The sequence below is a fragment of the Penicillium daleae genome (genome assembly GCF_028827525.1).
Source record: "Penicillium daleae strain IBT 16125 chromosome Unknown utg000005l_segment0_segment0, whole genome shotgun sequence".
NCBI lineage: Eukaryota > Fungi > Ascomycota > Eurotiomycetes > Eurotiales > Aspergillaceae > Penicillium > Penicillium daleae.
In genome coordinates, this window is record NW_026623153.1 from 1,972,043 (window position 1) to 1,999,172 (window position 27,130).

At 50.9% G+C, this 27,130-nt stretch overlaps 7 protein-coding genes across 7 annotated transcripts; 3 read left to right on the top strand and 4 right to left on the bottom strand.

The window, feature by feature from the left end:
* Positions 1-8,493: 8,493 nt before the first annotated feature.
* N7458_004962 (beta-N-acetylhexosaminidase) lies at positions 8,494-10,287 on the bottom strand (the record flags this gene model as incomplete). The annotated part of the gene is made up of 1 exon (XM_056908344.1): positions 8,494-10,287. The coding sequence occupies one exon, from the start codon at positions 10,285-10,287 to the stop codon at positions 8,494-8,496; it is 1,794 nt and encodes a 597-aa protein (XP_056766962.1).
* Positions 10,288-11,208: 921 nt separating this feature from the next.
* Positions 11,209-12,573, bottom strand: N7458_004963 (dihydrodipicolinate synthase family protein; the record flags this gene model as incomplete). Its single annotated transcript, XM_056908345.1, has 2 exons — positions 11,209-12,134; positions 12,411-12,573. 2 exons carry the CDS (start codon positions 12,571-12,573, stop codon positions 11,209-11,211), a joined length of 1,089 nt encoding a protein of 362 aa, XP_056766963.1.
* A 1,130-nt stretch (positions 12,574-13,703) lies between these two features.
* N7458_004964 (acetyltransferase SAS4-like domain-containing protein) lies at positions 13,704-15,645 on the top strand (the record flags this gene model as incomplete). The annotated part of the gene is made up of 2 exons (XM_056908346.1): positions 13,704-14,511; positions 14,573-15,645. 2 exons carry the CDS (start codon positions 13,704-13,706, stop codon positions 15,643-15,645), a joined length of 1,881 nt encoding a protein of 626 aa, XP_056766964.1.
* Positions 15,646-16,671: 1,026 nt separating this feature from the next.
* pyr8 (acetyltransferase pyr8) lies at positions 16,672-18,069 on the top strand (the record flags this gene model as incomplete). Its single annotated transcript, XM_056908347.1, has 2 exons — positions 16,672-17,393; positions 17,520-18,069. 2 exons carry the CDS (start codon positions 16,672-16,674, stop codon positions 18,067-18,069), a joined length of 1,272 nt encoding a protein of 423 aa, XP_056766965.1.
* Positions 18,070-20,518: 2,449 nt separating this feature from the next.
* Positions 20,519-22,285, top strand: N7458_004966 (neutral amino acid permease; the record flags this gene model as incomplete). Its single annotated transcript, XM_056908348.1, has 8 exons — positions 20,519-20,703; positions 20,763-20,776; positions 20,831-20,903; positions 20,957-21,288; positions 21,341-21,696; positions 21,751-21,948; positions 22,004-22,147; positions 22,202-22,285. The coding sequence occupies 8 exons, from the start codon at positions 20,519-20,521 to the stop codon at positions 22,283-22,285; spliced, it is 1,386 nt and encodes a 461-aa protein (XP_056766966.1).
* Positions 22,286-23,137: 852 nt separating this feature from the next.
* On the bottom strand, positions 23,138-23,762 carry N7458_004967 (DUF3807 domain-containing protein; the record flags this gene model as incomplete). The annotated part of the gene is made up of 2 exons (XM_056908349.1): positions 23,138-23,677; positions 23,739-23,762. The coding sequence occupies 2 exons, from the start codon at positions 23,760-23,762 to the stop codon at positions 23,138-23,140; spliced, it is 564 nt and encodes a 187-aa protein (XP_056766967.1).
* A 355-nt stretch (positions 23,763-24,117) lies between these two features.
* On the bottom strand, positions 24,118-25,170 carry N7458_004968 (HVSL domain-containing protein; the record flags this gene model as incomplete). The annotated part of the gene is made up of 3 exons (XM_056908350.1): positions 24,118-24,538; positions 24,617-24,888; positions 24,922-25,170. The coding sequence occupies 3 exons, from the start codon at positions 25,168-25,170 to the stop codon at positions 24,118-24,120; spliced, it is 942 nt and encodes a 313-aa protein (XP_056766968.1).
* Positions 25,171-27,130: the final 1,960 nt, after the last annotated feature.

A 27,130-nucleotide genomic window follows, 5' to 3' on the forward strand; every position in this document is an offset into this window, starting at 1 on the left:
CATAGGGGGTGCCCCGTAGTTAAACTACTTCAATTCGGGAGGAAACGAGGGTACGTAGAGTAAGCAACGGCCCGTCACGGTGGAAAGTCAGTGTTTCAATAAGCGATCTGTGTCTCCTACCGCACGCCACCAACAGGGCTCATGGACAGGGTCCACCTTGCTGCGGGTTCAAGTGCGGACTAAGTCTGTCAGGCGCACAGGAGTCTAGATTTTCGAGAAGGTTTAGGATTCGCTTCTGGAAGTATAATCGGTGGGCCAGATGTTGTACCTGGGTGCACGAAACAACAATGGGCTTACAGATGATCAAGCACGAGGGAAGGAATTCGTTTCGCTCCGGTATTTTCGTTCCATCTCTTCACTGATTACATATTTTACCAACTGAGGTTTCTGCTAGAATCTAAAAATTTTAAACGACTGCGGCTCGCGCTAGAGGATGACTGGATGAGCGGCTCACCAATTAAGGTCACATCGATTAGGTTCGTGCAGTACATAGTTAATTTATCCCATTCACATATTTAATATTTTAGAATGGTAGAGCATAGTAATCAATTTATCACTTGTTCCTTTGCAGTCTAGATCAGAAGTAACCACGGTCCACCTCTAGGAAGCAGCGTGTTACCACAGAACTAATTCCACTGCTCACATGGCAAGCTGTAACGTGGATCCCTAAGCTTGACGGCTATGATTGCCATGTGGAAACCTTGTGTCCGATAAGCATGGTCGCCAAAGGTAACCAGACGATTCCAACTGACACTTCATGAATATGCCCTGTACACTTACTCGGTAAATCTAGCTAACTCACTCTACTGGTAACAATAAACGACAGAGCAAATCTTCCTTTTGCTTGGGTTCTTAGCTAACCGTTTTCAGGGAATGCTAGGCGAGTTGCCTTCCCCATGTCTCACTCAGATCTCGCGCCCAACCTATTGGCAACTTGGCAGATATGCGGGCTTGCGGGCTTGCGGGCGCGGTAAAGTTGGGGCGTCCATAAGCAGGCCCACAAAAGCAACCGCCACTCAGTAAGAACATTATTATTTTACTGACAAAACTCCTTTACCAACTTCCGGAACTGCGAATATCCTTTTTCCTCGGATAACTAGCGGACGCTCCGAGGACCAAAATAATCTAGCGACGCCCAAAGCGGTCGGTACCAGGAGGGCGGGCCTGTCGCTAGTATTCGTGGCATAATAATGGCATTGCATTGACGTGGGCCTAACAACTCCGGACAACCCCGGCAGACTGTTGATCCACTCGTCGACAATTCAAAAGTAGAGTTCGCGATCGAAGAAAATCCAGCACTGCTCCACTGGTAGTAGTCTGGCACGCGGCACACATCACGCAATCTTTCTTTGCGCAACAATTGCCTGGTCGCAGTCTCAGGTCGGCAAGATTGGAGAAGCGCTAGCGATATATTACCGTATTGGGGGAAGGCAGATCGCCTATTGGGGCCCAGTAGGAGCCACAATAGCTTGGTGGTGGATGTTGGATTCATAGGCGAGGGTTGGTGCAAGAGGGAGCTTCGGGCGCAGATCGTTCACAGTTCACGCACTGCCGATCATGCTCTGTGAGGGCCTGGATTGCCCGGTTGGCCATATGAGCGCTGTTCATTTCATCATTATTGGTCTCTGGATAACCAATCTGTTGGTATCAGTCAAAGTAAATAATGGGGTTGTCTAATCCTTGCCCCTTACCCTCGGGGCGTAGAATGCCAACCCAATGCATCCCACGCCACGCCAACCTGTCACTCGTCACTTTGTGGAATCCAGTCCGCTCCAATCAGCAGATCGCCCGTGCTCTGCACACATGGCAGGACATGATATGGAGACTCACACACAACCATCCCCCTGGACCTCTTGGTCGGTGGGCTTCCGGATGCACTAATAATCGCCCCATCACATGGACAACCTGCCGCTGACAACCCCCTGCATTCGGGAATGCGGGTTGGCACACGTCGTAAAGAGCGACAGGGAAGGACCCTGTTGAGCGCTCGGGGGCGTGTCGTGATGACTGAGAGGGGTGATTGGTGTTGGAAAAAGGGGGCGGGATGCCGTGGAGCGCGGTCCGATCCTCGAGCAGGAACCATGTGGCCGGACTTTCTATTGGTTTAAGGAAATGGTGCAGCAGCAAATAAGCCATACAAGTTGAGCTATTGAATGAATGAAGAAATTCGACAAACCGGAGGCTACATCTTGTGCTAATGCCTCCTCTAGCCCTCGCTGTAGCTATCATAGTTCTGTGTCAGAGGTAGCTATGCAGCAAGAGACAAAGCATGAAGCCATGACTCGAAGAACAGTACAGCGTCCCTCGTACATATGAAACTCTACCTAATTGGGATATGGTAGAAACCACAGTCCCAAGGCCTCCACCACCACAGACGTGCCCCGGATCTACTCGACTACTGTATGCATGCCTTGAATCCCGCCACCAATTTCACTGACTCGAACCACCCGCAGTCCAGCGGGCACAATGAACAAGGGACAAGGCACAAAGGTGCATGTTGCATGTTGCAGCATGTACGGAGTAGACTCAAGTGCAAAGCACACTACTGGTGACAGACTGGCAGTGCCTGAGCGTCACCCGGGTTCAATCAAATGAACCCCTTCCACGGGGCAAAAACACACCCAATCACCCCGGGGTGTGAACTACCACCAGCCAGACTATACATGCAAGATAGACTTTGGGGGTGGTTCGAGATACCAACTGACCTAACAGAGTTACTGGAGTTCACTACTGCATACCCCTCATTGACTAGCCCTATGGCGTACACTTCCATCTTCGTACGAACTAGCTATGTACCTCTCAACCGACTGGATCTACTGAAGGCTATAGTCTGTACTCTATCTAATAATGCGGATAGGTCTTTCGTAGGGGCCAGAATCGCCTAGGATCGACCCGCGATCAACGTCGCCGCCTCAGTCTGTCTCTCAGTCTCCTTCCCAATTGGGGTCGTAACTCGGACCATGAGCCAAGCAACCAAGGGACTAGATGAAGATTAAAAAAGGAGTTGAGACTAGGAAACTGAAATTGAGTATGAAACAGGCTCCGATATTCTTGATCATAAAATATGGCCAAGATAAGGCAGCCCGACATTTTTCTCAGACAAACAGCCCTTAAACCACCAAGTAACTTGATATCGTGCATCTTGAGAAATGGGCTCCATGATATGACATCATTCGCATGATCACGCATTAATGGACGTCCTCTGCGCCCGGGTTTTCTTGACCATAACTTCGGAAATCGGTGCCAATGTGTTCTGGTATTCTGAAATGGCCTTGTTTGCGCAATAATGGGTTGATTTCACTTCTCCTCAAATACAATCCTTGCCACGGTCACCAGTGGCGATTCATGATCGACTATCAGATGATCATCACCAGTATGTATCAGGCAGTGTGTAACGCGGGGACCTAAAGGGGAATGAGATGTTGGCGAATCGGTTGGAGTCGGGGAAGATCACCTACGGTAGGACAAGGTCTAACCGCATTTTATTCCAGCCAATGAAATTTGTACCATTAGTTATTGCATGGGTTTGCGATTACGAATATTGCTCCTTCGGGTAAAGTGCTCGTAGGACAATGGGATGGCCGGGCGCGAATCAGCGCGAGACATGCTCAGACACAAGGATGACCAATAGACCAAGCCATGGGAAATTAGAAATCAAATCCTAGACTAGATTCCTCTGCGATGCTAAAAAGACTGCACATTGTGTATCATGGACGCGTAGGGCCCGAACATACCCGAAAGGCGCTTCCTGGGCCTCAATCGCGATGTGTGAGTAACGACTCATCCATTGCCTAGGTTGGGCAGACATATTCTGTCCGTGTTAGGCGTGTCCTGTCCCATCACCTTACTCAAGTGTGATTCCCAAAAAGGAAGGACTCGAGTCATGAGCAGCGCTTAGATCCATTGTTATGGAGTTCAAAAGTACCATCATTGCATTCTAAGCGACGACTTAGTCAGGCATCCAGAGACAGGCCGCGCCAACGATTGTGCCGGCCTGTAATAAGTGGATATACATTATCACTTGTGCCCGAGGCACCTTGATCCCTCAAACTGGCAGGAAGTCCGGGTGCACTGCAGACACAACGGATGCATTCGATAGCATGTGAAGGCTTGTCCTGGGCTTGTATCGATCTACATTATCATATAGTATGCGTGATCCATATCTCACATGTATACTGTAGTAATAGGTTGTGGTTGTCACTTCCACCTGCAACCACGAATTAATAGAGCCAGGCTCTCAAGAATACCAAGCATTGGCTTCACATTTATATTTGTCTCGAGTGCCTTATACGGATGACTTCCATATTGCGACACCTGCACACCTCGTCACATTTAATATATATACATCAAAGTTAATGCATCTCTATACACGAGAACAAATCACCTCGTCTACACCGATGCATGATCGACAGCTTGACGCGAGAATAGATCGCGGCAGGCAGATTGCATAAGCGCCCGAGTGCCGTGCTGGGTAAGCTTGGACAGGGCGTTGATCGACATGATCGATAGATAGGTCTTTTTGATGTATCAATTCTTTTAATGAAATACAGTTCTTACAGCGTAACTCCATGTGCATTTCACAGCCCATTGCCCCTTTTTCCACACCGCTGGTACCTCGTGGGTGTCTCGGATAATTCTTCCACTGGTGCAGGGAATTCTGGTAGACAGCCCAGGGGTGAGGGTTTCGGCCCTTAGTTCAGTTAGCTTGCTCAGAACCCCCAAATTGTGTCCGGGATGAGAGCGAAAAAGAAAAGTGTAGGAGTCAGTCACGGCATAGACGAGGAAAGAAGAAGTAATCGTCTCGAGCCATGCGTCTTTCATTTCACTACTTTATGGCGTATATTTACTATCTCCACTTTGAAACGAATTATAGATAGCTTCTCTTGCACATGGTCGTCTGTCACATGTATAGGCCTAATAAACCATGCACCTCTCCATCCGATCGGAAACTCGACCTCATCGTGGCATGTGGGGAGGACCAACCTCTACTCCACTCCAAATGGGGGTACTGGAGCTCCTTTTTCTTTTCCCCAAATGAGAATTCAATCTTCCTTCAAAACCAATCCAGTCCATGCAGTTCCGCTCTCCACCGCGGGAATTCATTGCCGCGCCCTTTTGATCTGCACCAACCACCAGCCAATAGACAGCTCGCCTCGTCAAGTCCGAGAAATACTATCCACTTTTTTTTCGTCTTCTGTGATCTAGTTCCACAGTGCTGGAGCGGTGTCACGATCTGGTCCGTCGATGTGATCATGGTATCTTGTCTAGAGCCTACAATGTTGTGGTAGTCTTTTCTTTTTCTTCCTTCAGAGACCTTTTTTTGTGACTGGAATGGCGTTGCAGGTGGCACGGCACCTTTTACTACATTGGGATTCGAAATTCTGGTGTTTTTATGCTAACGGTAGACTGTTCTGGCTGCCGCATTACATCCTACACTTAGTTCTCGTCATTACATTACTTCAACTTCTGTGGGTGATTCTCAAAGCCAGACCGCTCCATTCCCGGTGCGTTTGATTTGCAGTGCATTAGGGTGTCGTGCCCAGTGCCATGTTGTCACTCCTGTAATGCACACCTCGATTACCATGGCAGTGGACTCGGCTCGGCTTGTGCTGCCAGAATCCTGAATTGGCAAGCATACATAGCACCGCACATAGGTGGATGTGACGGGAGATCCAACACGAGCAGTTGTGGCTTGAGTTTATGCGGGAAGTTGGCCATTGATACGAACGGACTAATGATCCGTGCAACGTGAGCCGAGCGGCTTGCAAATGAGGCATGCAGTTGGTGATTTTAGGTTTTTGGTATTCTTGTAGATTGGATGAGTTGGGCGATATGATGTGTCTGTAGAGTTCGGATTTGGATTGAGGGGTTTATCGGGAATACTGTAGATAATGACTCGTTTCTCATCTTGCCCCGCTGATGAAGAGGGTAACTCGGTGCGAAAAGTAGTATATGCTGATTGTCAACGCATGACTTACGTGTGCTTTGCGTGCCTTGCTTGATTCTAGAAAAGAATTATTCAAAACCTGGCAGGAGTCAGGAATTAGTCGCCCAGGTACCGACCTACACAATCGGTCTTTGGGTTTATCGGGCCTAGTAGAAAGTACTTGACCAGGGTCTGCCTTGTAGATTTTTCTTGGGTAAGACAGTCATGCCAAACTGAGTCGCCTTGCTTGGTGTTTCAGCAGCCTCAAAGACCGAGGAGTCCGGGATTACGAACGATTATTGGCACGAAAGAAATCTTTGAAACAGGTTACAGCTTTGATAGCTTGAGATGACCTCTTACGAGTCAGATTGAAGATGTTGAGGCTTAAGAATGTCTGGAAACCTGTCCCTACGTCAGCAAGCTACTATGAATTTATACAGCCCCCAAAGCTCAATAGGTATTCATTGTTTATAAATCCGTTCACAATGTATAATCCTATAGTTCTAGAATGAGACTAATCAAGAGTTCGGCTGGTGTACCACCGCTCAGTTCATCCCGTACGTCCAAATCCCGACCAGTCCATCAGACTAGACACTCTCACAATCCAACCTCCAACATCCCATCACATAACTGTGTAACTACTCCCTAAACCCGTCATCACAGACAAATAAGAACCAATAAAACAAGTCCCGAGTCACAATAAGCTCTTACCAAACTATTGGTAAGCACCACCCACGTTTCTCTAGTCTCCATCACCAGCGATGGTTGCACAACCCGGGCGCCTTACCATGCTCACGAAACAGGGCCTACCATCGCGAGGGGTGAACACCTCACACTTACAAAGGCTCGGTCTACTCCTCATCATCTGAAATGAGTCTGTCATACCTCTGCAACTCGAAACACCAGAAAAAGCCCCAAGCCTAAGGTTTACCGGCCCCAACATCTGCTTAACAAAGATAGTAAGTTCAAACTCTCAGTATAACATGCAGCCCATTTTGGTTCCCTCCATGATCCACATACTAGGACAAGGGACATTGTTGCATATGGATACACCCTGCATGGGTGTCACATAAACCGGGTTTCTGGGGTACGTAAGACTGGCATACCTCAGGTTGGAATTGGGATATTCGCTGCCCGTATGAATCCCACGTGGTACCAGGGTCAAACTGACGGTAGGACAGGGACAGGCCGGGTGTTGCATACAGTGCGGGGGTTAGTAACGATGGGATAATACAGTATTATGGGTACTCTTGAGAATTTGAAATAGAGAATCCTGACACATTCTTAAATCGAACCCGTGCCTTCTGTGTCACTATAGAGGTATTTTGCGATGCTCGACGATGCTTGAATACATCGCGCGATGCTCATATCCCACAATTGCCCACACCTACACAACCACTAATAGCATTTAAGGCTTTAACAAAAATCAATATACTCTTCTAAATCCATGGATTATTTTAATATACGTACTGTATTAAAAATATCCAAAAACTTAGCCGCGGTGGGTGGCCTCTATGTCCGGCCCGCATAAAAGGGAATAACCCTCCACCTCGGAGGACCCCTTCAGGAAGGGGTCCATCCTGTGGGAAACCCAGCCGGGGCGTCATGATTTCTTAGACTACTAGACCGCCGAGGTGGAGGATTACCAGGACGGAGTGGAACTGGGGATATAACCTCTACCGGGTTCACGAGGGAAAAGGAATAACGACGAGTCTCTATGCCCCCCTCATCAAGCACCCCTCTAGTTCCAAGGAATAGCCGTACCTACTTCACTCTATACTCCAAAGCGCCATCTTCCACTCTCAACCACTCCCATACACTATCAAACCTTCAGCCCGGGAGAAACGTACGCGTAAACACTCCAGGTCCTAATCAGGCAAACAACTTGCTACACATACACTCGACATACGTCGCACGACAGCGGCGATGACCGGTGGATATGGACGTGACTACCTATCCAGATCGATTCTGAAACGACACGGGTCTATGAGAACCGCTGACCATGTGATGGGGATACTGCGTGTCGTAAGATCTAGGGTCCGACTGGTCTAGATCGTGATAGACAAGTTACCCTAGGTATGGGCGTGTCTGTGTGATTTTCCGGATTAGGAATGTTGTCAATATTGCGTGTGTCTACAGTGCGTATGAGATGGTAAGAGCAGGGATGTCAAGGGGGGTTATGGGATGAACAGAGCCCGAGACGGCGAGTAGAAGATAAAGAAAAACAGTTACGAGAGTTGGAATGCTATCCAAGAAAAGAGATACCCGAGCGAGTTAATAATATTGGGTATCGAAGAGCCAAAAGCGGATAAATACAGTAGCAAGAAGCAAACGAGGGTCGCCGAATAATGCATCAATGCATCAATGCATCCGAAGATGATATATGCATTCCCCAACCCCGCCAGTCCCAACGGGCCACCGATATCCAGTCCGGGGGAAAAGGGAGCGCTGAAGACCAAACCAGAACCGAAAAGAAAAGAAAAAAGAATGAAGCAAAGAACCCGCAAGGGTCAAGGTCAAACTCGAGCTCAAGGCAAAGACAAGGCCTAGCCGGCTAACCGACTAGCCTAGGGAGAAACTGCAGTCTGGTCATAGTATAAATCACAAGCATGCGGGTGCTGCAGACAATACTTTGGCACTAGATTAGTAGCCATGACACCATTCGCGACGAGATACTCCCTGAAATTCAGCAGGCGCTGCGTAAGCTGGGTAGTACGCTTTTGGCCGTTGGCATCACGATTGCCCGACCAGAGCAGTTCGCCCAGCGCCGCGGCACGGGGCCACATCTTGCTGGAGATGGTGACATCGTCGACCTGCTCGGACCACAGGGGCGCCTCGGCGCCGAGGACGTGCTTGGCCTCGGACGCGGTGAGGTTGTCGGTAAAGTCGAAGTCGTAGATACGTTGCCAGGATTTGTACGGCGCGCACCAGGAGCCGCCGTTGCCGCCGAAGTTGAAGGTTACGTCGCCGTCGGGGTTGGTCATGACGTCGTAGCGGGGGTCGTTGGTGACGAAGCCCGCGAAGCCGCAGTCCAGGTAGAGGAAGTCGGATGAGGAAACGACCACGTCGTAGCCGCTGGCGGTGAGGTTTTTGATGTTTGTGAGGCCATTGTTCCAAGATTGCAGGACGATGTCCTTGGGGACGTCGTGGGCGGCGAGGGTGTTGATAAAAATGTCTTCCCACATCATTAGGCGACGCTTGGGGCCGCCGGTGCCGCGGAAGATGGGCAAGGCATGGTCGAGCCAGTATTGGGAGAGGTCGTTGTAGGTGCGGGAAGGGTCCTCGGCGAACCACTCTGTGATGTATGTGCTGAAGTTGAAGCAGCCGGATTGGAGTTCGTCGCCGCCGACATGGAACCAGTTATCGGTGAAGATGGCTGATAGGTCCTTGTATACGTTGCCCACCACCTCGTAGGTCCCGTTGTAGATGATATCCAGTTGACCCGGGTTCGGCTCGACGGCGGTATGCAGGGGCCAGTTGTCGTTGGACCACCAGGAGTTGACGCAGGTCACGACATTTGGGTCGACCTGCTTCCAACCCGAGGAGGAATGACTGGGCATATCGACCTCGGGGATGACGCGCACACCACGGGCGCGGGCATAGGCAATGATCTGGCGGATATCGGCCTCGGTATAGATCTCGCGGCTCGAGTAGGCATCCTTGGTCATCTGCGGGTACGATCGAATCTGGATGGGCCAGGATTGAGTATCGTCCAAGTGCCAGTGCAGGACATTGAGCTTGGACAGGGCCAGGCCGTCAATCTGCTCGAGGATCTTGGGCACGGTGATATAGTTCCGACCGGTATCGACCATGACACCACGATAAGGATATAAGGGAGCATCCTGGATCTTGACGGGCTGTTCGATGATCAGACCGCCATGACCGTCGGAGATGATCAGCTGCTGCAGAGTGGTAAACGCGTGAAGTGCGCCCCAGACAGTCTGGGAGGTGATCTTGACAGTGCCGGATCCTGCCGTCACCTCCAGGGTGTACGACTCGTCCACGCCATGCTGCAGATCCGCATCCCCGTCGACGACGGAGAGCTGGACCGTGCGGATGGTCGTTGCAGCCGAGTTGCGCTTCTTGTTGGCTGGCGTGGTCGGGAAGGGCTGGAAGGTCGGGATGGGGGCCTCGATTGCGGCGGGCACCCATTGGAGGTCAACGATGGCGGACCACGCTCGGTCCCAGGCGCTGGAGACCACGGCGCTATTGTGGCCGGAGGTGCGCAGGGTGACCTGCTTAATTGGGATCGGACCGGACGAGCCCCAAGTGATGTTGCGGGGGGCGGGAAGTGGGTTCACCTTGACGGCCGAGGCCGCGGCCAGGAGCCCCAGCGCACTGAGGATGGTGGCGCACTTCATAGTAGGGAGGATGGGGAATGATAAGGAGGGTGAGGGTGAGGGTGAGAGAGAAGAGAGTACGCGATGAGACGGAGGAGTTGGGGATTATTTATGGGATAATCGTAGACATGCCGATCCCATTGCTGATCGTTTGGAATGCTGCAGCGTGTCGTCGACTCGTCGCAGCCAAACAATGGGGGAACCCCCCAAACTATGGAGCCAACCCGCGAATGTCAACACGGCAATCAGACTGAAAGGTGGAATCTACTCCTCTCAGTCTACGACTCTTCCTCCACAGATTAGCGACCAGCGAGATCGGATCCCGCCAGCACCGTTTTCTTGATGTTTCAGTTCCATCCTGGAGCTCCAGAGGTTACATCCCTATCTTCAGGTCCCATGCGACTAATCCCGATTCTCCCTAGTCGGGGGTCCTGGCCGTTTAAACGCGAGCGCGACGAGGCCTGGAAGTGCGACCTCCACATACGACATCGGGGGTTGCGCCTTATCTTGCCGAGCGAGGCTTCGGCTAGCGAGCCTGGTCATTTCACGATCGCGATCGGGGGTTAGCGTGGTGGAGATTGGAGTCTGGAGAAGGGACCAGGGAGATTGGAGACGAGGGTCCAGAGAGTCTGTGCTCAAGCAGAAATGAGCCGAGTGGGAACTGACGATGCCGGTGCGATTCAACTGAACGGCACGAGACTGACGAGAGCAAACAAAAACAATGCCACTGTGACATTGCACGAGTCCCGTTGATCTCTCCCGCTCCATCGTGGCTTTGCTCGAAGCTACGGTAGGGATACGCATCGCATTGTGCATACACAAGAGCCATGCGTGTCTAAACGAGGACAAGCCACCGTGCGGGGGAAATATCAGAACAAACAAGGTATCATGATTCATTTACAAACAATAACCACCATATTCCACCTCTCCGCTGGGATCCCTTCAACTTGACTTCTCCAACGATCGCTCCAACTCCATGCCCTCGCGGAACTCCTCGTGAATGCCCGCCGCCGCAGCCTCAGTCGGCACCACACACGGCCGACGCGGCAATCCGCCATACCCACGATACGACTGCAGCGCACTCTTCACCGCAATGAACCCGCCATGAATCGCCGCCCAGTCCGCCCTGGCCACCACAGCTTGCAACTTCTGCGCCTCGCTAATCTTCCCCCCATCATACAACTGCACGAGCCGCACACACGACCGCGGAATCAAATTCGCCGTACCCCCAATAATCCCATCGCCCCCCGCAATCAGCGTCTGCAGCGTGAAATCCACCGACCCACCAAAGGTAAGGAACTCGGCCTTGGACCCGGCCGCCACGCGCGCCAGTTTCCCCGTATTCCCGCAGGTCAGCTTGCACCCGATGATATTGGGGTGCTGGGCCAGAGCCAAGATCTGGTCCGACGAGAGATCCAGACCCGACGATGCCCCCGGGAAGTTATAGATGAGGACCGGCACGGGCGAGGCATCCGCCACCGCGACAAAGTGCGCATGCAGGGCCTCGGCACTGACCAGGGGCTTGTAGTAGCTGGGTGGTAGGACGAGGACTGCGTCGGCGCCCGCGGCACCAGAGTCCTGGCAGAGCTGGATAGTCTCGCGGGTAGATGCGGCACCGCAGCCTGCGATGATGGGCATGTGTGGGTAGCCCGCTGCATCGACGGCGCGGCGCGTCGCGGCGGTAATGGCCTTGCGCTCGTCACGGTCGAGGTGGACGGCTTCCCCGTTGCTGCCCTGGGTGACGAGGCCGGTGACGCCGCTGCGGGCGAGGTAGGTGGCGTGTTGCTGGGTGGTGGGCAGGTCAATTTCCTCGTTGGCATGGAAGAAGGCTACGGTGGGCACGTAGAGTCCCTTGGGGAGGGGTTGGGCTTGTATGTGCCGTTGGCGGTCATTGTGGAGGGATTGAAGGAGATGAAAGATGGAAAGATGGAAAGATGAGAATTGAGTTGAGGGTTGAACTCGAGGTTAACTCAAATCACTTGCTCACTGACCGAGTTCAGCTAATGTGCAGGATGTCACAGCAAGAGTATGGTCCCTACCGCAGTGCAATCCGCAGAAATCGAAGAAATCGAAGAAATCACAATTTAAAATGTAAACTGAATCTCTCCAAGTGTCTGGGGGACCAGCTAAATAAACCTCCGCACTGAACTTCTCCAAAGCACCCCCACGTCCAACATCCCCCACTGGCCCGATCTGCTTGAAGTTTGATGGGTTGCCCACTTCCTGTGGTTCTCTTGCCCCGGTCAATCCCCGAGCTCGACACGAGTACCAAGTACCTCTGGGACTACTTTGCTTGTCCTTTGGCATTATTCATGTCCTCCCGTCGGTCCATAATTCACTATCTTCTCCCCCCCCCCCCCCCCCCCCCCCCCCACGCTCTTCTATGCGGGGTTGAAGGGTCGGTCTTGGCCTTGGCTGACGAATTCATGTGCGACAGTCTTCAGCAGGTCGGAGGGATGTCCGTGGATTCACACTGATCTGCAGTCATCAACAATCCCATTGTCCTGCTTATGCTGACTCGGGTGTTTCAATAATACATATCCAAGCATCTAGCACTGTCATTGTCTATCTCCAGTACAGCCTTCGGCCGGCAATTCCAGGGTCAGTCATGGCCAAGTCGGATTCAACATTCCGGATCCCTGGTCAACTCCCCCACCCGTCTCCAACGTGGGGGTTGGTCATCGGGAAAGGAATACTCCTGTCGCATGGATGAAGGGGCCCTTTTTCTGGGAGTGGATGGCAGGGTACAAGAAGAGGGTTGTTTGCTGGTCTTAAGTATAGTAGACGGTGTCTCTAGTTCTAGACAAGATGGGATGTTTCGAGTCTTCCGTCGTATAGCGGGACTAGGAAAATCATCTCATCGGCCAATCTTTGGCAGATAAACGGACAGATATTGTCTGAGCCATGGAGAAAAGCAATTTGAAAGGTGTCGAGAAGAAACCGTTCAGAAGAGAATTATCCATCTGACTAGCCCATTTTCTCCGATTGCTAAACGTCCTGCCATTGTATATATTTAGACCGATCCACATCAAGCGAATATCTCAAGTCGACCCCTCCTGTCGTTACCTACTGATCCCCTCGTAGAGACAGATACTTTTGCAGAAATACATACCTCATCCATAGAACCGAATAAAATCCTCTAACTCGATGGAATAACCCTCCCTGATCAATTACAACGCCTTTTTATTGTTGTCCGACCAAAACGGGAACAGCATCGTCCAGTTGGCCTGCCAAGAACCTCTCCTCCTCGCATCGCCCTCACCACCTCGACAACCCCGAACGAGCCTATCCCGATCGCCCTGGAACCCAAACCTCCTCCTCCAGGGGCATCAACTCTCCCATCCAAGCACACTCTCTATCTCCACCATCTCCCCGTGAGATCCATCGCAGCATGACTCACTCCTAATCCCATCTCCGCCCCCTCCTATCGTCCAGCAATGGCCGTCCTGTCGCGGTCGTCCCTCCGCGGCTCCATGCGACGGAACGCCAACGACCATCTGGACCCGGACCGCCAGGGACCTCCGATGAAGAGACAGCGGACTCTCCACGATCTCTGGCCCGTCAACCGTCGCAGAAGCTCACCGGACTGCCTCGACGCCACGACCCCGACCCACGACCCTGCCCCTAGCAAATCTCGACACACCCTGCCTCCTGCCAAGCCAGCGCGTCCACGTCCAGCAACCCGTCGCACTCGCCGGCCATCCGCTTCATCGGTGGACACCGTCGCCTCGGGCGATCAATTGAGTACCCCGGCAACCCCCCGCGTGAATCTGAATGGCAATGTCATCACGACCCTTCGGCGTGTTGCCGACCGTGATACCCCTACGGGCGGTCGTCCCGCGACGGACCTGCTATGCGGCGAGCCAGAGTCGCCCGACCCATTGGATACAATTTCTCCCATGGTGACTGCGAATACGGTGAAAACGCGTCCGGGAGTCCATGCGTACTCGGTAGACTCCGAGACCAAGTTGCCCAAATCGCCTCCGACGACGCGCACGACTCGGCGCGGTGATCATGATGCCGAGCCCGAGGGGACGAATACAAATAAATCGACCGTCAAGTCGGAAGTGATGGACGCGACGCCGGTGCTTCCGTCCGACACGCAACCGGCAGATGCCTCAGCACCGACTGGAAACGAGAGGCGATCGCTGCGCTCTGCAGACACTGGTTCTCGATGTAAGAGTGAGCTAGCGCAGTATTTTCACAATTACGAGCAAATCATTAGCCTCGATGATCCTAAGCCTGGTTCGTTTGGTCCCCTCTGGGTGAGATGAGAATTATGTGAACTAACGCAGACGTCTTTCAGAGCTGCTGGCTTTCAACACCATTGTTACGTTAATTGACGACCTCCCCGAACCACTACCAATCCCCTCCCAATCCGAGCCATCCCCTTTCGGCAACCCGCTGCAAAAACTGTACAATTGTGAAGTGGTTACACTACTTGAGCCGGCATCAAGTTCAGCGGGCATTGACCCTCTGAACGAGGACCTGTATTTCCGCGCACACCGCAAGTTCGAACGCCAGGAGAAACAGCTGCGAAATATTGAGCGAGATCGCGCACAGCATGAGAAACAGCATGTAGATCGGCTTCTCGAAGAGCTTCGCAGTCAAGATTGGCTGCGCGTAATGGGATTGACTGGCGTCCACGAGAACGAGAAGAAGCTCTACGAACCTAAACGGCAAATCCTCATCGACGAGCTCGTCGTCCTCGTCACCAAGTTCCAAGTATGGAGGGACGAAGAGCGGAAACGCAAACTGGCCAAGGAAAAGCATCTTCAAACGGGCGATCCCGAGGCCGATGCGCATGTTCCTCGACACTCGCGCAAGCGGTCACGACCCGTCGAGGATGCCGCAGAAGAAAGCTCCCCATTACCAGATACCCCCAGTACCCCGGATCCCAATGACGTGGACGCCTGGGCCGCGCGCCAACTCCACCAAGAAACACGCTCTGCCTCCGTCGCCAAACGACGCAAATCCGTCTCGGAGAACCGTAAGCCCAAAGCCGGGCGCGCAGAAGGAGACGATCACTCCACAGCAACGGAAACCAAACCCAACACCAAACGACAAAAGACACAACACCATCCACCCTCTTCCATAGATACATCACCACCACCCGCCATTCCAGCACAGTTCATCTACCCCCCACCCCCAGATAAACCCTTTACCTCGTTCTTTGAACAACCGCACCACCGTGAGACAGCCCTGGCCGCTGTAAACGGCACCCGGCGCGGCCGTACACATACCATTCTCGCCTTTGGCCACCCCATGCCCGATGTACCGGAACGCGATTTTGATCCACCGGAGGAAATCCTGACGGACGAGGCAATATATGCCTCGCAACGACAGCGGCGGCTTTTGAAGCGACGCAGTCGGGGGTGAACTTGGCCCGAACAGGGGGTTGAAAAGACCACAACAACGCGCCTTGGAAGTGGTATTTGTATATCCCTCTCCTTCTCTCTTCTCTATTCACTTCTCCCTCATATCTCATATCCGCCTTTTATCTTTCCCGCAGATCCATCCATGCTTGGGCATGTATGCATCCGCATCTGTATGATTTTGTACGATAGCATCTCGGCGTCCGGGCATGGCATTTATGGTGTGTTTCTCTTTCTCTTGGGATGGGGAATGGGAATCGTTTGGTCCCTGACCTTTGACTTTGCTTTGACTGCGATGGCGTTTACGAAGAGGCTTCGGTTCGTGCGTGGGTGGGGCATTTTGTTTAGTTACTTTCATGTCAACTTTCTGCAGAAGGCTTATTGAAGCTTGTAGAGGCTTGTCGAATATCAACACCAACACTTCTTAACTTCCACCTATTATAGTCGAGGATGTAGGTTTGCTTATTTGTTTATCACAAGATCGTAAGCGGCTTCGTTTTCGTATGGAAAGTTTGTGGTAGGTTTATGCTTTTTTGTGGCTTGTGAGATATTCAATAATTCAGGGTACTGGATGTGTTGGCATGCTTACGCTGGAAAATGTAAGACTGGGATTCAAGTGTCGTTCAATTCGAGCCCGGAGTCTGTTGCCAGTCAAATGACTATACTTCGTACAATAAGAACCATTTGTTCTCCTCTTAATTTTACGTTCTAACCTGGAGTATTGTTCTTTACTCTCGTGTTATCCCGCGACCATCGACATCTCCATCTATAATGGGCTTATCTTCTCACCATAAGCCCCTCAAGGAAGGACCAAACTAGTGCTAGCATCAGCATCAGCATCAGCATCAGGCCTCACAGTCGATATCTAAATAATAAACCTTGAAGCCCCCAAAGGTTATAAACATCCTCCCCCATTCCTATTACATACATACCTATCTACTGCACAATCTCCCACCATGTCCTTCCACTGGCCCCTCGATCTACCAGACTTCCTCCTCACGACAACCCTCATAATCCTCCTCCCAGCAACATGTCTCATCCTAACCCCCCAACACTCCCCCTCCGCTACATCACAATAACAGTCATGGGATTCCTCGCATCCCGCTTCATGCATCCCTACCCCGCCGCAAGCGGAACCCGTCTCACCATCACCGCACAACTAAACTTCTTCACCGTCCGAGCAATCCACCTCCTCTTGATAAAGCGCCTAGACGACCGCGCCATATCCCGTGAACTACCACCACATCGCTCTCTCTTCCGCTCCAATCGTCTCTGGCACGCTATCCAAATCCTCATCCAGCCGCGTGGTATCGCAACGCCGAGAGAAATCAAAAATATCCCCGCCCACCCGGCATATTACTCAACAACCAACGCCGGAACCAAGAAAGCGCCCACTCCCACTCCCATCCTCATTTCTCGGGCCAAATTCCTCACAAGACAAATCACCATTTTCACATGGCAGTATCTAGCAGCGGACGTCGTGCAAGCCGCAGCCCGACAACAAGCCTTCGAACCCGCTGCTGGCAGCGAGTCCGGGTTCACGCGTATAAACTGGTATATATCACCGGAGAAATGGGTCGAGCGCGGTCTCACGAATTTAATAACTTGGTTCGTGCTGACGCGGATATTAATCGATGCGCATTATCGGTTCCTGTCTATTCTTTTTGTCGGATTGGGATTTGATACGCCGGAGAATTGGCCGCCGGCGTTTGGGAAGATGAAGGATGTTTATACGGTTCGGAAGTTTTGGGGGTGAGTCTATAGAGGTTCTACCTGGGATGGAGTACACGGCTACTGCCTTGTATATAGCATATACTTGGATCCCGTCTTGTATATCTTTGATTCCGTGCGTGTGTCACCGCTAACATGTTTTCGTAGAAAATTCTGGCATCAATTCCTCCGCGGCCCATTCACGGGTGTTAGCGATTTCATCGCTAGGGATATCCTCCATCTCCCCCGCCCATCTCTCGTAGAGCGCTACACAAACATATTCATCGTATTCTTCCTTTCAGGGGTGGAACATGTCCTGAACGACCGCGTCCAGACCATTCCATGGGAATACTCCGGCGCAATTATCAGCTTCCCCATCACCATATTCGCAATTATGTTCGAAGACGGGGTTCAAGAGCTCTGGAAAAGGCTCAATCCACCAACTGAGAAAGGAAAAGAAAAGAAAAAGGAAAAGACAGTTTCTAGGACTGACGACGCCGTCCCGCCGCTGTGGCAGAGGGGCGTGGGGTATGTTTGGACGTTGACTTGGTTGGGTGTTGCTTCGACGTGGTATCTTTATCCTCTTTATGAGGTTCCCCCGCAACTTACGACGCTTGTTCCTGTGAGTTTGTCGGAGAGGTTTGGCATGAAGCCGTTGGGAAGCGTGGTTTTGGGAGCTGGGTTGTTGGTGGGGTATCTGTTTGGGGCTGAGATTTGAGAGATTGGTTCCATTGCCTCGTGGAATTTCGGGGGTTCTAGATTCGTTATTCTCGGTTGATTTGCAGATACTCACAAAATACATTTGACTGCATATACAGTATAGAAAAAGGATTGTTGTGCCGGGGAGCAAGTAGATACCTTATTCAAAATCCAAAGACTGTAGATACAGGGACGAGTTTACCTAGATTGATGATATTTTTGATGTGGAATTGGACCCAAGACTACCCCTGCCCGCACTATAATTCGTCGAGGCTGTTTAACATCAATGTCTATCCATAGAAAGTACTAGGTTTCAAATGAAAACCAAAGGAGCTTGTCTGCGCCTAGAAGGCTGTTTCACTATGGGGTCTTCATAACTTCTTCGAGGATGCTACATCCGTCCCCATCAGCAGTGTTGGACCTTGCCTCCTCTACATGATGTGTTCAACGTATACGGCTTTCAACACCAGAGAACGTTAATTTTGATCAGTTTGGTCATCATTCTGCTAGGTTAGCCTGGCTTTGCTGTTACATTGCATTTGATGTAAATTTGGATATTATGTTACGAAAAGTATTACAGAGGATACAAGCCCCACTCTGAGATTGTAAAAAACAAGATTCTCGTCAGGAATTTGAGTTCAAACGGCTTACCACGTGGGACCTTTCTATGGATCCGTTTAAGCAGACAGCCGGACCAGATGCCGTGGAACCAGCCTTATGAGCCGAGACCCCGCAGACATGTACGAGACTTCTGTCCCAGGCCCAAAATCTGCCCGTCCATTGAGTCATGGTGCAAGTCGGTAACGCGCCAAAAAGGGCCACCGAGGGACCTCGGAGACAGACCGCAAGATTTTGTAAGGCCGATTTCGCAGCGGCAGACCTACGGTCAAGCCACCTACAAGTACGTCAGCTCTAGGGGTCGATCCAAAGCCCATTCAGACTCTAGCCTGGTTGGTGGCTGAACCAAAAAATTTTGAGCCGCCAGTCCCTACAGAGATCGGCCTAACCGCATACAGTAAAAGCTGCGAATTATGCTTGCTGAGGGTTTTTGATTCGTTAACGTAGGTGTTCGGTATATACAGTAATCCCCTATTTCCCCAGAAAAAAGCGACGAATATCGCTCTGTACCCTGGTTTTACCCTGACCCCTCTGTAAATCGATCTTATCTCACCGTAATCGCTTAATATAAGCAGTATCTAGCGATTTATGCTCCTTATTAGGCTGCTAGTGCTGTTTGTAGGAGGAAATTAGCCCACGTTGGCCCTTGCAGAGATCGGCAGAGCCTAACCGCATACAGGAAAAGCTGGATAACGAACTATGCTTGCCAAGGGGTTTTGATTCGTTAGCCTAGGTGTTCGGGAAAGACGATAACCCCCTATTTCCCCTAAAAAAGCCACGAATATCGCTCTGTACCCTGGTTTTAACCTGAACCCTCTGTAAATCGATCTTATCTCACCGTAATCGCTTAATATAAGCAGTATCTAGCGATTAATGCTCCTTATTAGGCTGCCTCTGCTGTTTGTAGTAGGAAATTAGCCTACGTAGGGCTTCTAATGCCTCTGTTAGCTTAATAATCGGCTAAATGTCTAATTTACTATCTTCTTCTTCTTCCTCGTTACAAGGCATCCAAAGGCACCCTATAGGGGGCACCCAAAAGCGCGGAGCGTAGCGCTACATTATTGAAAATATGGAGGGTTTTTACTACTAAATCAAAGGGAGACCCTTTGAGACCCCCAATGAGGGGCGTCTCCCCCCCAAAACGCCCAATTTACCCAGGAGTAATAAGCTTCGCTAAGCTCCACAATTAATATGTATTACCGAGAGGGGTTTAATCTGCTTATATAGCATCACGAATTTATATCTAGCGAATCCTAACGAATTCGCAGTAGCTAGGAAATTCGCTTTATATATACGATTTTCAATTTTGACAAAAGGATTCGTTTCGTAAACCCGGGAATTCGTCTTAAGGACGATCGTTCTAAACAGGTTCTACTGTATCAAATAGCTCTTTCATCTTCCAGCATTCTCACAACCATAACAAACGCTGCATGAAATAAGCTACTTTTGCAAGTACGGAGCCGTGCCTGCATCGGCGACGAACTTTTTTTCATTGGCTTCCCCAGGTCTTCACACCTTATCGGACCCCGTCCGTCGTGCTGCCTTTTTGCGTGGTTTCTATTACGTTCCGGGGCCGTGATTCGTGGAGATTCCATCAGTGGCTTGCGGGTCCACTTTGGAATGGCCCCTTTTTCTGAACGTGTACGGAGTAGCCGAGACTGAAACTCTAAGAATTGAGTTGAGCGATCGTCAGTTGAAATTTCATATTTTCTATTTTCTTGACATTTATATCTCTCGCAACTTGGAAGGTTTGATCCTTTGAACATTTTGTACAGCTTGACAACGACGGAGCCTTTTTTGCGGAGAATTTGACGATTTGATATACGGCTTTAATAAAATCGGCTGTCAGGATGAGCTCACAGGTGGATGGCCCAGCTGAGGCTGTGGACATGGAAGATGCTTCTCGAAAGAGCATGGACGTTCTTCCTGTCGAGTACGCGCCCGAGGACATGATGAACAACGCACTCGAATACAAGCAAGATGCGTTTGGTAACGAGGAATTCGCCGAGGTCAAGTATAAGATCATGAAGTGGTGGTATGTACAGATTTGATCCGTTCAAGCTTGGAATATTGACTAATTGATGCTGTTACTAGGCAATGCGGTTTGCGTATGTGGTATAAACCTCGAATATCAAATTGACGTCCAATCTAACAATTTCTAGTCATGGTTGCTCAGACCATCTCTCTCGGTATCCTGTCGCTCCCTGCCGCCGTCGCAACACTAGGTCTTGTCCCGTATGTCTTCCAAGCACAAAAAAGTCTATATCGCATACTAACACTTCTTACAGTTCCATTATTCTCATTATCGTTCTCGGTCTGCTCGCCACTTGGACCGGTTACATGATCGGGCAAATGAAATTGAAATACCCCTACATCATAACCATGGCCGACGCAGGAGAAGTTCTCGCAGGCTCATTTGGACGCCATTTCATGGGTGTCTCCCAGATTCTTTTCGCCATATTCATCATGGCGAGTCATATTTTGACGTTCACTGTCGCCATGAACACAATCACCAGCCACGGCACTTGTTCGCTTGTGTTTGGCATTGTCGGCACAATCCTCTCCTTCCTGTGCTGTGTACCTCGCACTCTGGAGAGGGTGTCCTGGCTGTCTCTTGTTTGTGAGTTTATACTTACCCACCATTGTCATCTTCTTATACTAATACTTTCCAGCTTTCGTGAGCATCACCGCCGCAGTCTTCGTCTGCATGATCGCCGTCGGGATCGAAAACCCCAGCAGCAGCGTCGTAGCAGTCGGCAAAACCGATCTCTACCAGGGCTTCTTGGCCGTCTGCAACATTATCTTCGCTTTCGCTGGCCACGCCGCCTACTTTGGCTTGATGGCTGAGCTGAAGAATCCTCGCGACTTTACCAAGTCTCTCTGCCTGCTCCAGGGAATTGACATCAGTCTGTACCTTATTGCCTCCCTGGTCATTTACCGCTATGCTGGTGACGGTGTCACCTCTCCTGCCCTGGGGTCGGCTTCTCCCATGGTGGCCAAGATTTGCTATGGCATTGCCCTTCCTACGGTATGATATCATTTTAACTCTGTCTATTGTTACTATTCTAATAAAATATGCTAGATTATCATCGCCGGCGTCATCACCGGCCACGTCGCAGTTAAATACCTCTATGTCCAGCTGCTGGCTGGAACAGACCGCATGCACAAGCGCGACTGGGTCGCTGTCGGCTCGTGGCTCGGCATTGCTGCTACTCTTTGGATCATTGCGTGGATCATATCTGCCGCGATTCCCGTCTTCGGCAATTTGCTGGGTTTGATTGTATGTTCTGATTGTAGAAAGAAAACGGTGTTCCTTGCTAACATTAAGCTTCTAGACTGCTCTGTTCGCTTCCTGGTTCAGTTTCTGCATCGGTGGTGTTTTCTGGCTGCATATCAACAAGAGACGTTTGACATCCTCGAAGCGGATGATTTTCTTTACCATTATCAACCTGATCTTCATTGGAATTGGATTGACTATGGTATGTTACTCTTACTTCACTTTTACGAGAGATCGTCGCTAACCCTTTTCACAGTGTGGTATGGGTCTCTGGGTGTCCGGAAAGACTCTCCACGACAGCCCCAGCAGTGCGAGCTTCTCGTGTGCGAATAATGCTTAATCGCGACCGACCGCGCATATCACTGTTGACTGTTTATTTACGAAATGATTAGCATATACTACGGCGTTGTGGCTTAGAGGGGTTTCCTGAAACTGCATTGGCATCTATAGAATATACCGAGTCTTTAGTCTGACGCTTGTGATTCAATTCAACACCAACTTCCATGATGATGCAGGTGCTTGGATCAATTCCGGAAGAACGATAGATGTTTGAAGTTCCAGAGAGACCGATGTATCACGTGTACAACTTATTAAGAGAGACTGAAAGGATCTTTCTGATCATGCGCGATAGTTGATCCAATCATAGCTCTCGAAGCGTGTAGACAAATGCACTCGAATAGATGGATCGCAGTCCAGGTTCCAGTGAGCGACTCAGAGATGTTTGTCGGCAACCCCAGGTCGATCTCACACGACCAAAGTCAGGCCATGAGCATGTGGTCTCGAAAAAAGCCCCGGCTGGGAGATGCTCCAAGATTCCGCCTTTGCAGACCGTATCTCGGGCGACGAACCTAAACCGACATCAGTATTACAATCAATACAACATCACAGCCTGACAAATTTGACATGAAGTAGCCTTTCAGAGAGAAGATTAAGGTCGTCAAAGCCTTACACATTTGCTAGATGGTATGGTCTTCCGACTAAGGATGACTTGAATTTTTTCATCATGGTAGGCGGGGATTCGCAAAAATGAAAGAAGTGTTTCGACTTACCACACATTTCTCCGTGAAATACTTGCGGGTTCCAACATCTCAATAAAGGATGTCTGATATTTCAGTTCAGAACAGGAGTGCCCTATCACCGGGCTCCTTGTCCAAACTGATCTCGCATTGAAGCATCTCCACGAAGCCTGAATTCAATCCTCATAGGAGATAATCCTCCGACCTGGATACGGTGCACGTGGGTCAGTCGGGCGTGGCCTGGGAGCCGGATTTTGCTCAGCATCTTCATAATCAAGAGTCTGCGACGGCTCATTTCCCGATTCACAACGGCCTCGTTTCTTCGCCTTCATTGCGCCCGATGACTGACGACGGCCTTGACCCTGACCCTGACCATGACTCTCATTACCCACGTGTTTCCCATCAGAAACATGCTCCTCGCGACGGGTCTCTACCTCATCACTCCCTGCTTCATCAATAGATGACTTCCTCGCCCGGGCTTCATACTCCGCCTCATCCTGCTCTAACTGCCTTTTCCGCAGGAGAGCATGAATCTCACTGTGTCTGAAGATGCGAATCTGCTCATCTGTCAGTGTGCGCTTTACACCGTCCGTATAGTAGCCGAGGTCATCTTCGTCGGCGTAGGTGTCGTCTTCGACGACAGGTTCTGCCGCTGGCGGGTGCAGAGCTTGGTGGTGGCCGGGGAAATGGGCTGCTTGGAAGGCTTGGAGGTTTTCCTGAGTGACAGGTCTTGATTAGCTTGACCGGGTAGCAGATAGGGTGTTGGTGATTGCTTACTAGAGTGACAGCTGGGACCTGCATCGCGTTTGGGGAGTGATGCGATTGTGAGTTTGAGGAAGACGCGTGGGGGGCGCGTTGACGTTGTTACGTAAGATCGGGATTTGACTATTTCCTATTTGGGACCTAACGGTCTGCATGGACACCAGATTCTGCCTATTCAAGTGCTCTGAATATATTGGTACAATTTCTCAGAGTAATAATAAAAGAGTCATAAGTGCGAGTGAGCTCATGACCTTTCTAGATTCGATATGTCATGCTCGATGAAACGCCGAGGTCCCCATCAGGGACATTGGTACTGTATACCCGAATATCATTTGTGAATTATACACAATCATCATTCGTAACTATCCCATGCAATGCTTCCAGTAGGGAATCATCAAATCTCAACCGGAAGCACGACACTCTCAACATGATTCCCAATCTTAACCTTTACACTCTCAAATCTAACCTTCATCCTCCGCACACCTCCCAACTCCAACCCCTCCACACGCTCCTCCTCCTCTTTACTAGGCTCGACCAAGCTCCACGCCAACGAAACATGAAAGCAATCCGAGCAGTCCCCAACAGACCCACTCAAGACCTGTCCTCGGTCCTGTTCAACCAGCGCACGGTTCCGGCAGGTATCACGCGAGGACGCATACAACGATGGTTGATCAAAGGCCGCCAGGGCGCGATTCGATAACGCAAGTAAGCGATTCAGACCATTAGAATCTGGGCGCGTAACGTGAAGGACTAGGAACCAGCGTGTGCGCTCGTGGTTGGATACCCATTTGAGAGTGTCCGGGGTGACGGTGAAACTGGTTGAGATATCAGCGGGGTTCTTCGTAAAAAGGACTAGAGTGTCTGAAACAGTTCCACGGGGCAGTATGTCTTACGGTGGAATGTGAGACTCCCGTATACTCCTGGTCAGGGCGTCGGTGAACGAGGCACGCTGCTCGGTACGTAGTACCACGGGGGCTGATAAGCTGATGTGCAGCGGGAGCTGGGCACCCAGGTCACTGTGCAAAAGACTGTGCAGGCGCGGGGTACTGGCGGTAGCAGTATCGCTGTCATCGGACAGGGTTGGGAGTCGCTGTGCACGATCTATCAAGTCTGCAAGGAGCGCGAGCTCATCCTTGGCCGGGTACCCTGTCGCCTCATCCATTAGCTATGAAACAACGCGAGGGTCGGGGGAGCACACACATTCCACATAGACATGTGTCGGCCAGTTGCCTTCCACATGGGGTATGACGCGTTTGCGGCCGCCATGAAGGCTTGGGTCATCTTTTACACTGACGCGCGTGCTCGAGGCGTAGAGGTCGTGGAAGGCTGCTGGTAATGGGGGCAGTGCGGGAGTTCTTGAGGGAGCTTCATGGCGGGGTTTCTTGGCGGGAGGTGATGCGGGTTGGTCGGCATCTGACTCGGAGTCGGAATATTGCACCAGGGACATGAATTGGGGATAGTGCCTCTTGGTGGTGAGTGTGCTGGGGTTGGTCCATGCCTATGGTTTATTTTTGTGTTTTTTTTTTTTTTTGGTGTGGGGGAAATGACTTTTCGGGTGCGGAGGCCTGAGGATCTGGCCTGAGGATCTACGTGGCTGGGCGATCTTGCGGGCGATCAGACCAGACCGTGGAGTGAGGGATGCACTAGGGAAATATTGATTTGAACTATCGAATGTATTTTCTATTCGCTAGAATTATTGTGTGTCCTTACTATTATTCTGGGTTTCGGGTTATTGCCTTGATTTGTTTTTGTGTGTTGGATGAACTATGTAAACGTGCAGGTCCAGCCACTTCGGGGTATTCCCCCATCAGGAAGATCACCAATTTACCAAGAAATACCACCGTGAACTGGTAGATCCTGGATTTTACTGGGAGCTTTACTTACGGTTGAATTTCATCAGCGATTATGTTCCCGGGGGGGGGGATTGTGCAGATTCCCGGTCCGCAGAGGCTTGGAATACCTAGCTGATCTTATTAGCACCATGGAGGCTTCGAATGTAACCCTAAAACTGCGCTGACCCAAGGGCATTGCACGGGAGGACAGCAGGGCGTGAAGTAATTTGACGAGAGGACTGGTTCCTTGCAAGATAGCCATGCTATGAGAATCAAGCTTTATTCTCCAGGCTCGGTCCAGTCTTGGACTATACAAGCTAAGAGGGGCCACAGTGGTGTGGTCATGAACAGCCAGCACTTGGAGGAGGCAGGTTGTAATGCTCATGGGATGACTTTGGTCCGGTTAATTGCAGATGGTTCGTCAGTCGAGGCACCTTCCTGTCCGCTACACTCAATGACAGATCTCTCTCGACGCAAGGGCGACACAAGGAATCATGCGGTCTCATCAATGGTGATCTAGACCGCAAGTCCCTGCTCAGGAATGCCAGACATGGGCACGGCAGTCACGGCGGGGGTCCCTTGACTGCCAATGAGCAAGGTCATCCACGCTATTCTCGCTAGTCGATAAGCTTAATCGGTAGTGCACGGGTCATCGCGGCTGAACCAGAGCAGGGACAAGGAACAAACTTTTCCTTGAAGCTTCTTTTTGCTCACAAGGGACGCAAGTTGTGCCTATGAATCATCGCAAGGAACGACTGGAAGTTCGCGGAAGTACAGACCACAACGTCATCGGAGAGTTGCTGAAAAGGAAGACTCGGAACTGGTGGATGCAACTTCGTCGCTGTGCGCTCTGAGTAATCATAATTGAATCGGTACCAGGTAACTTACCTACTCTCGATTAGTGTTCACATGACGCTGTCCGTGAGTCCAGCGTGGCTTCGGTCTGGCTGGGCAGTTGGGACCCCCGCCGACTGTCGATGTCGCGAGGCATGACTGGGGTTGATCGGGTCCTTCGACATGTATATCATAGTGGACTCTGGAGGACCCCATTTTGCCTCCGGATGATATCACTAGTGTGATCGTCATCGTCGTGCAAGGGGATGAGCGAATCCACAGGGGACCCGAGCTAAACCCAAAAAGCACATGAAGACTGAAAGGGAGTTCCTAAAAGGGTTTAGCGTGGACGATGGACCGTTCGAGCGTGGGTCCCCTTCTTATCGATAAGCCGAGTCCCACCGGCCCACTGCCCGTTCAGCATACGCAAGTCAGTCACGTCACCCTCCGTCTGTTCCGTCCTGGCCCTTCGCGGAAAGGGTCTAGTCCTTTTAAGACTCTGAAGGTTTGTACTTGACATCGCCTCTCTTCGAAAGCTCTCCTTTCACCTTCCTATCTTTCCTCTCATATCTTCCTAACTAGCTCACACGAGATCCCTTCTGGACTTCCTCTACACCGCATCGGTACACCTCAGCTCGGTACAATCTACCCTGCATACTCTCTATACGTCAGCCCCGCTCGTTTGCCATCGGGTCACTCCCCGAAGTATACTTTCCTCGAATACCGCGTGATCCTCGCAAG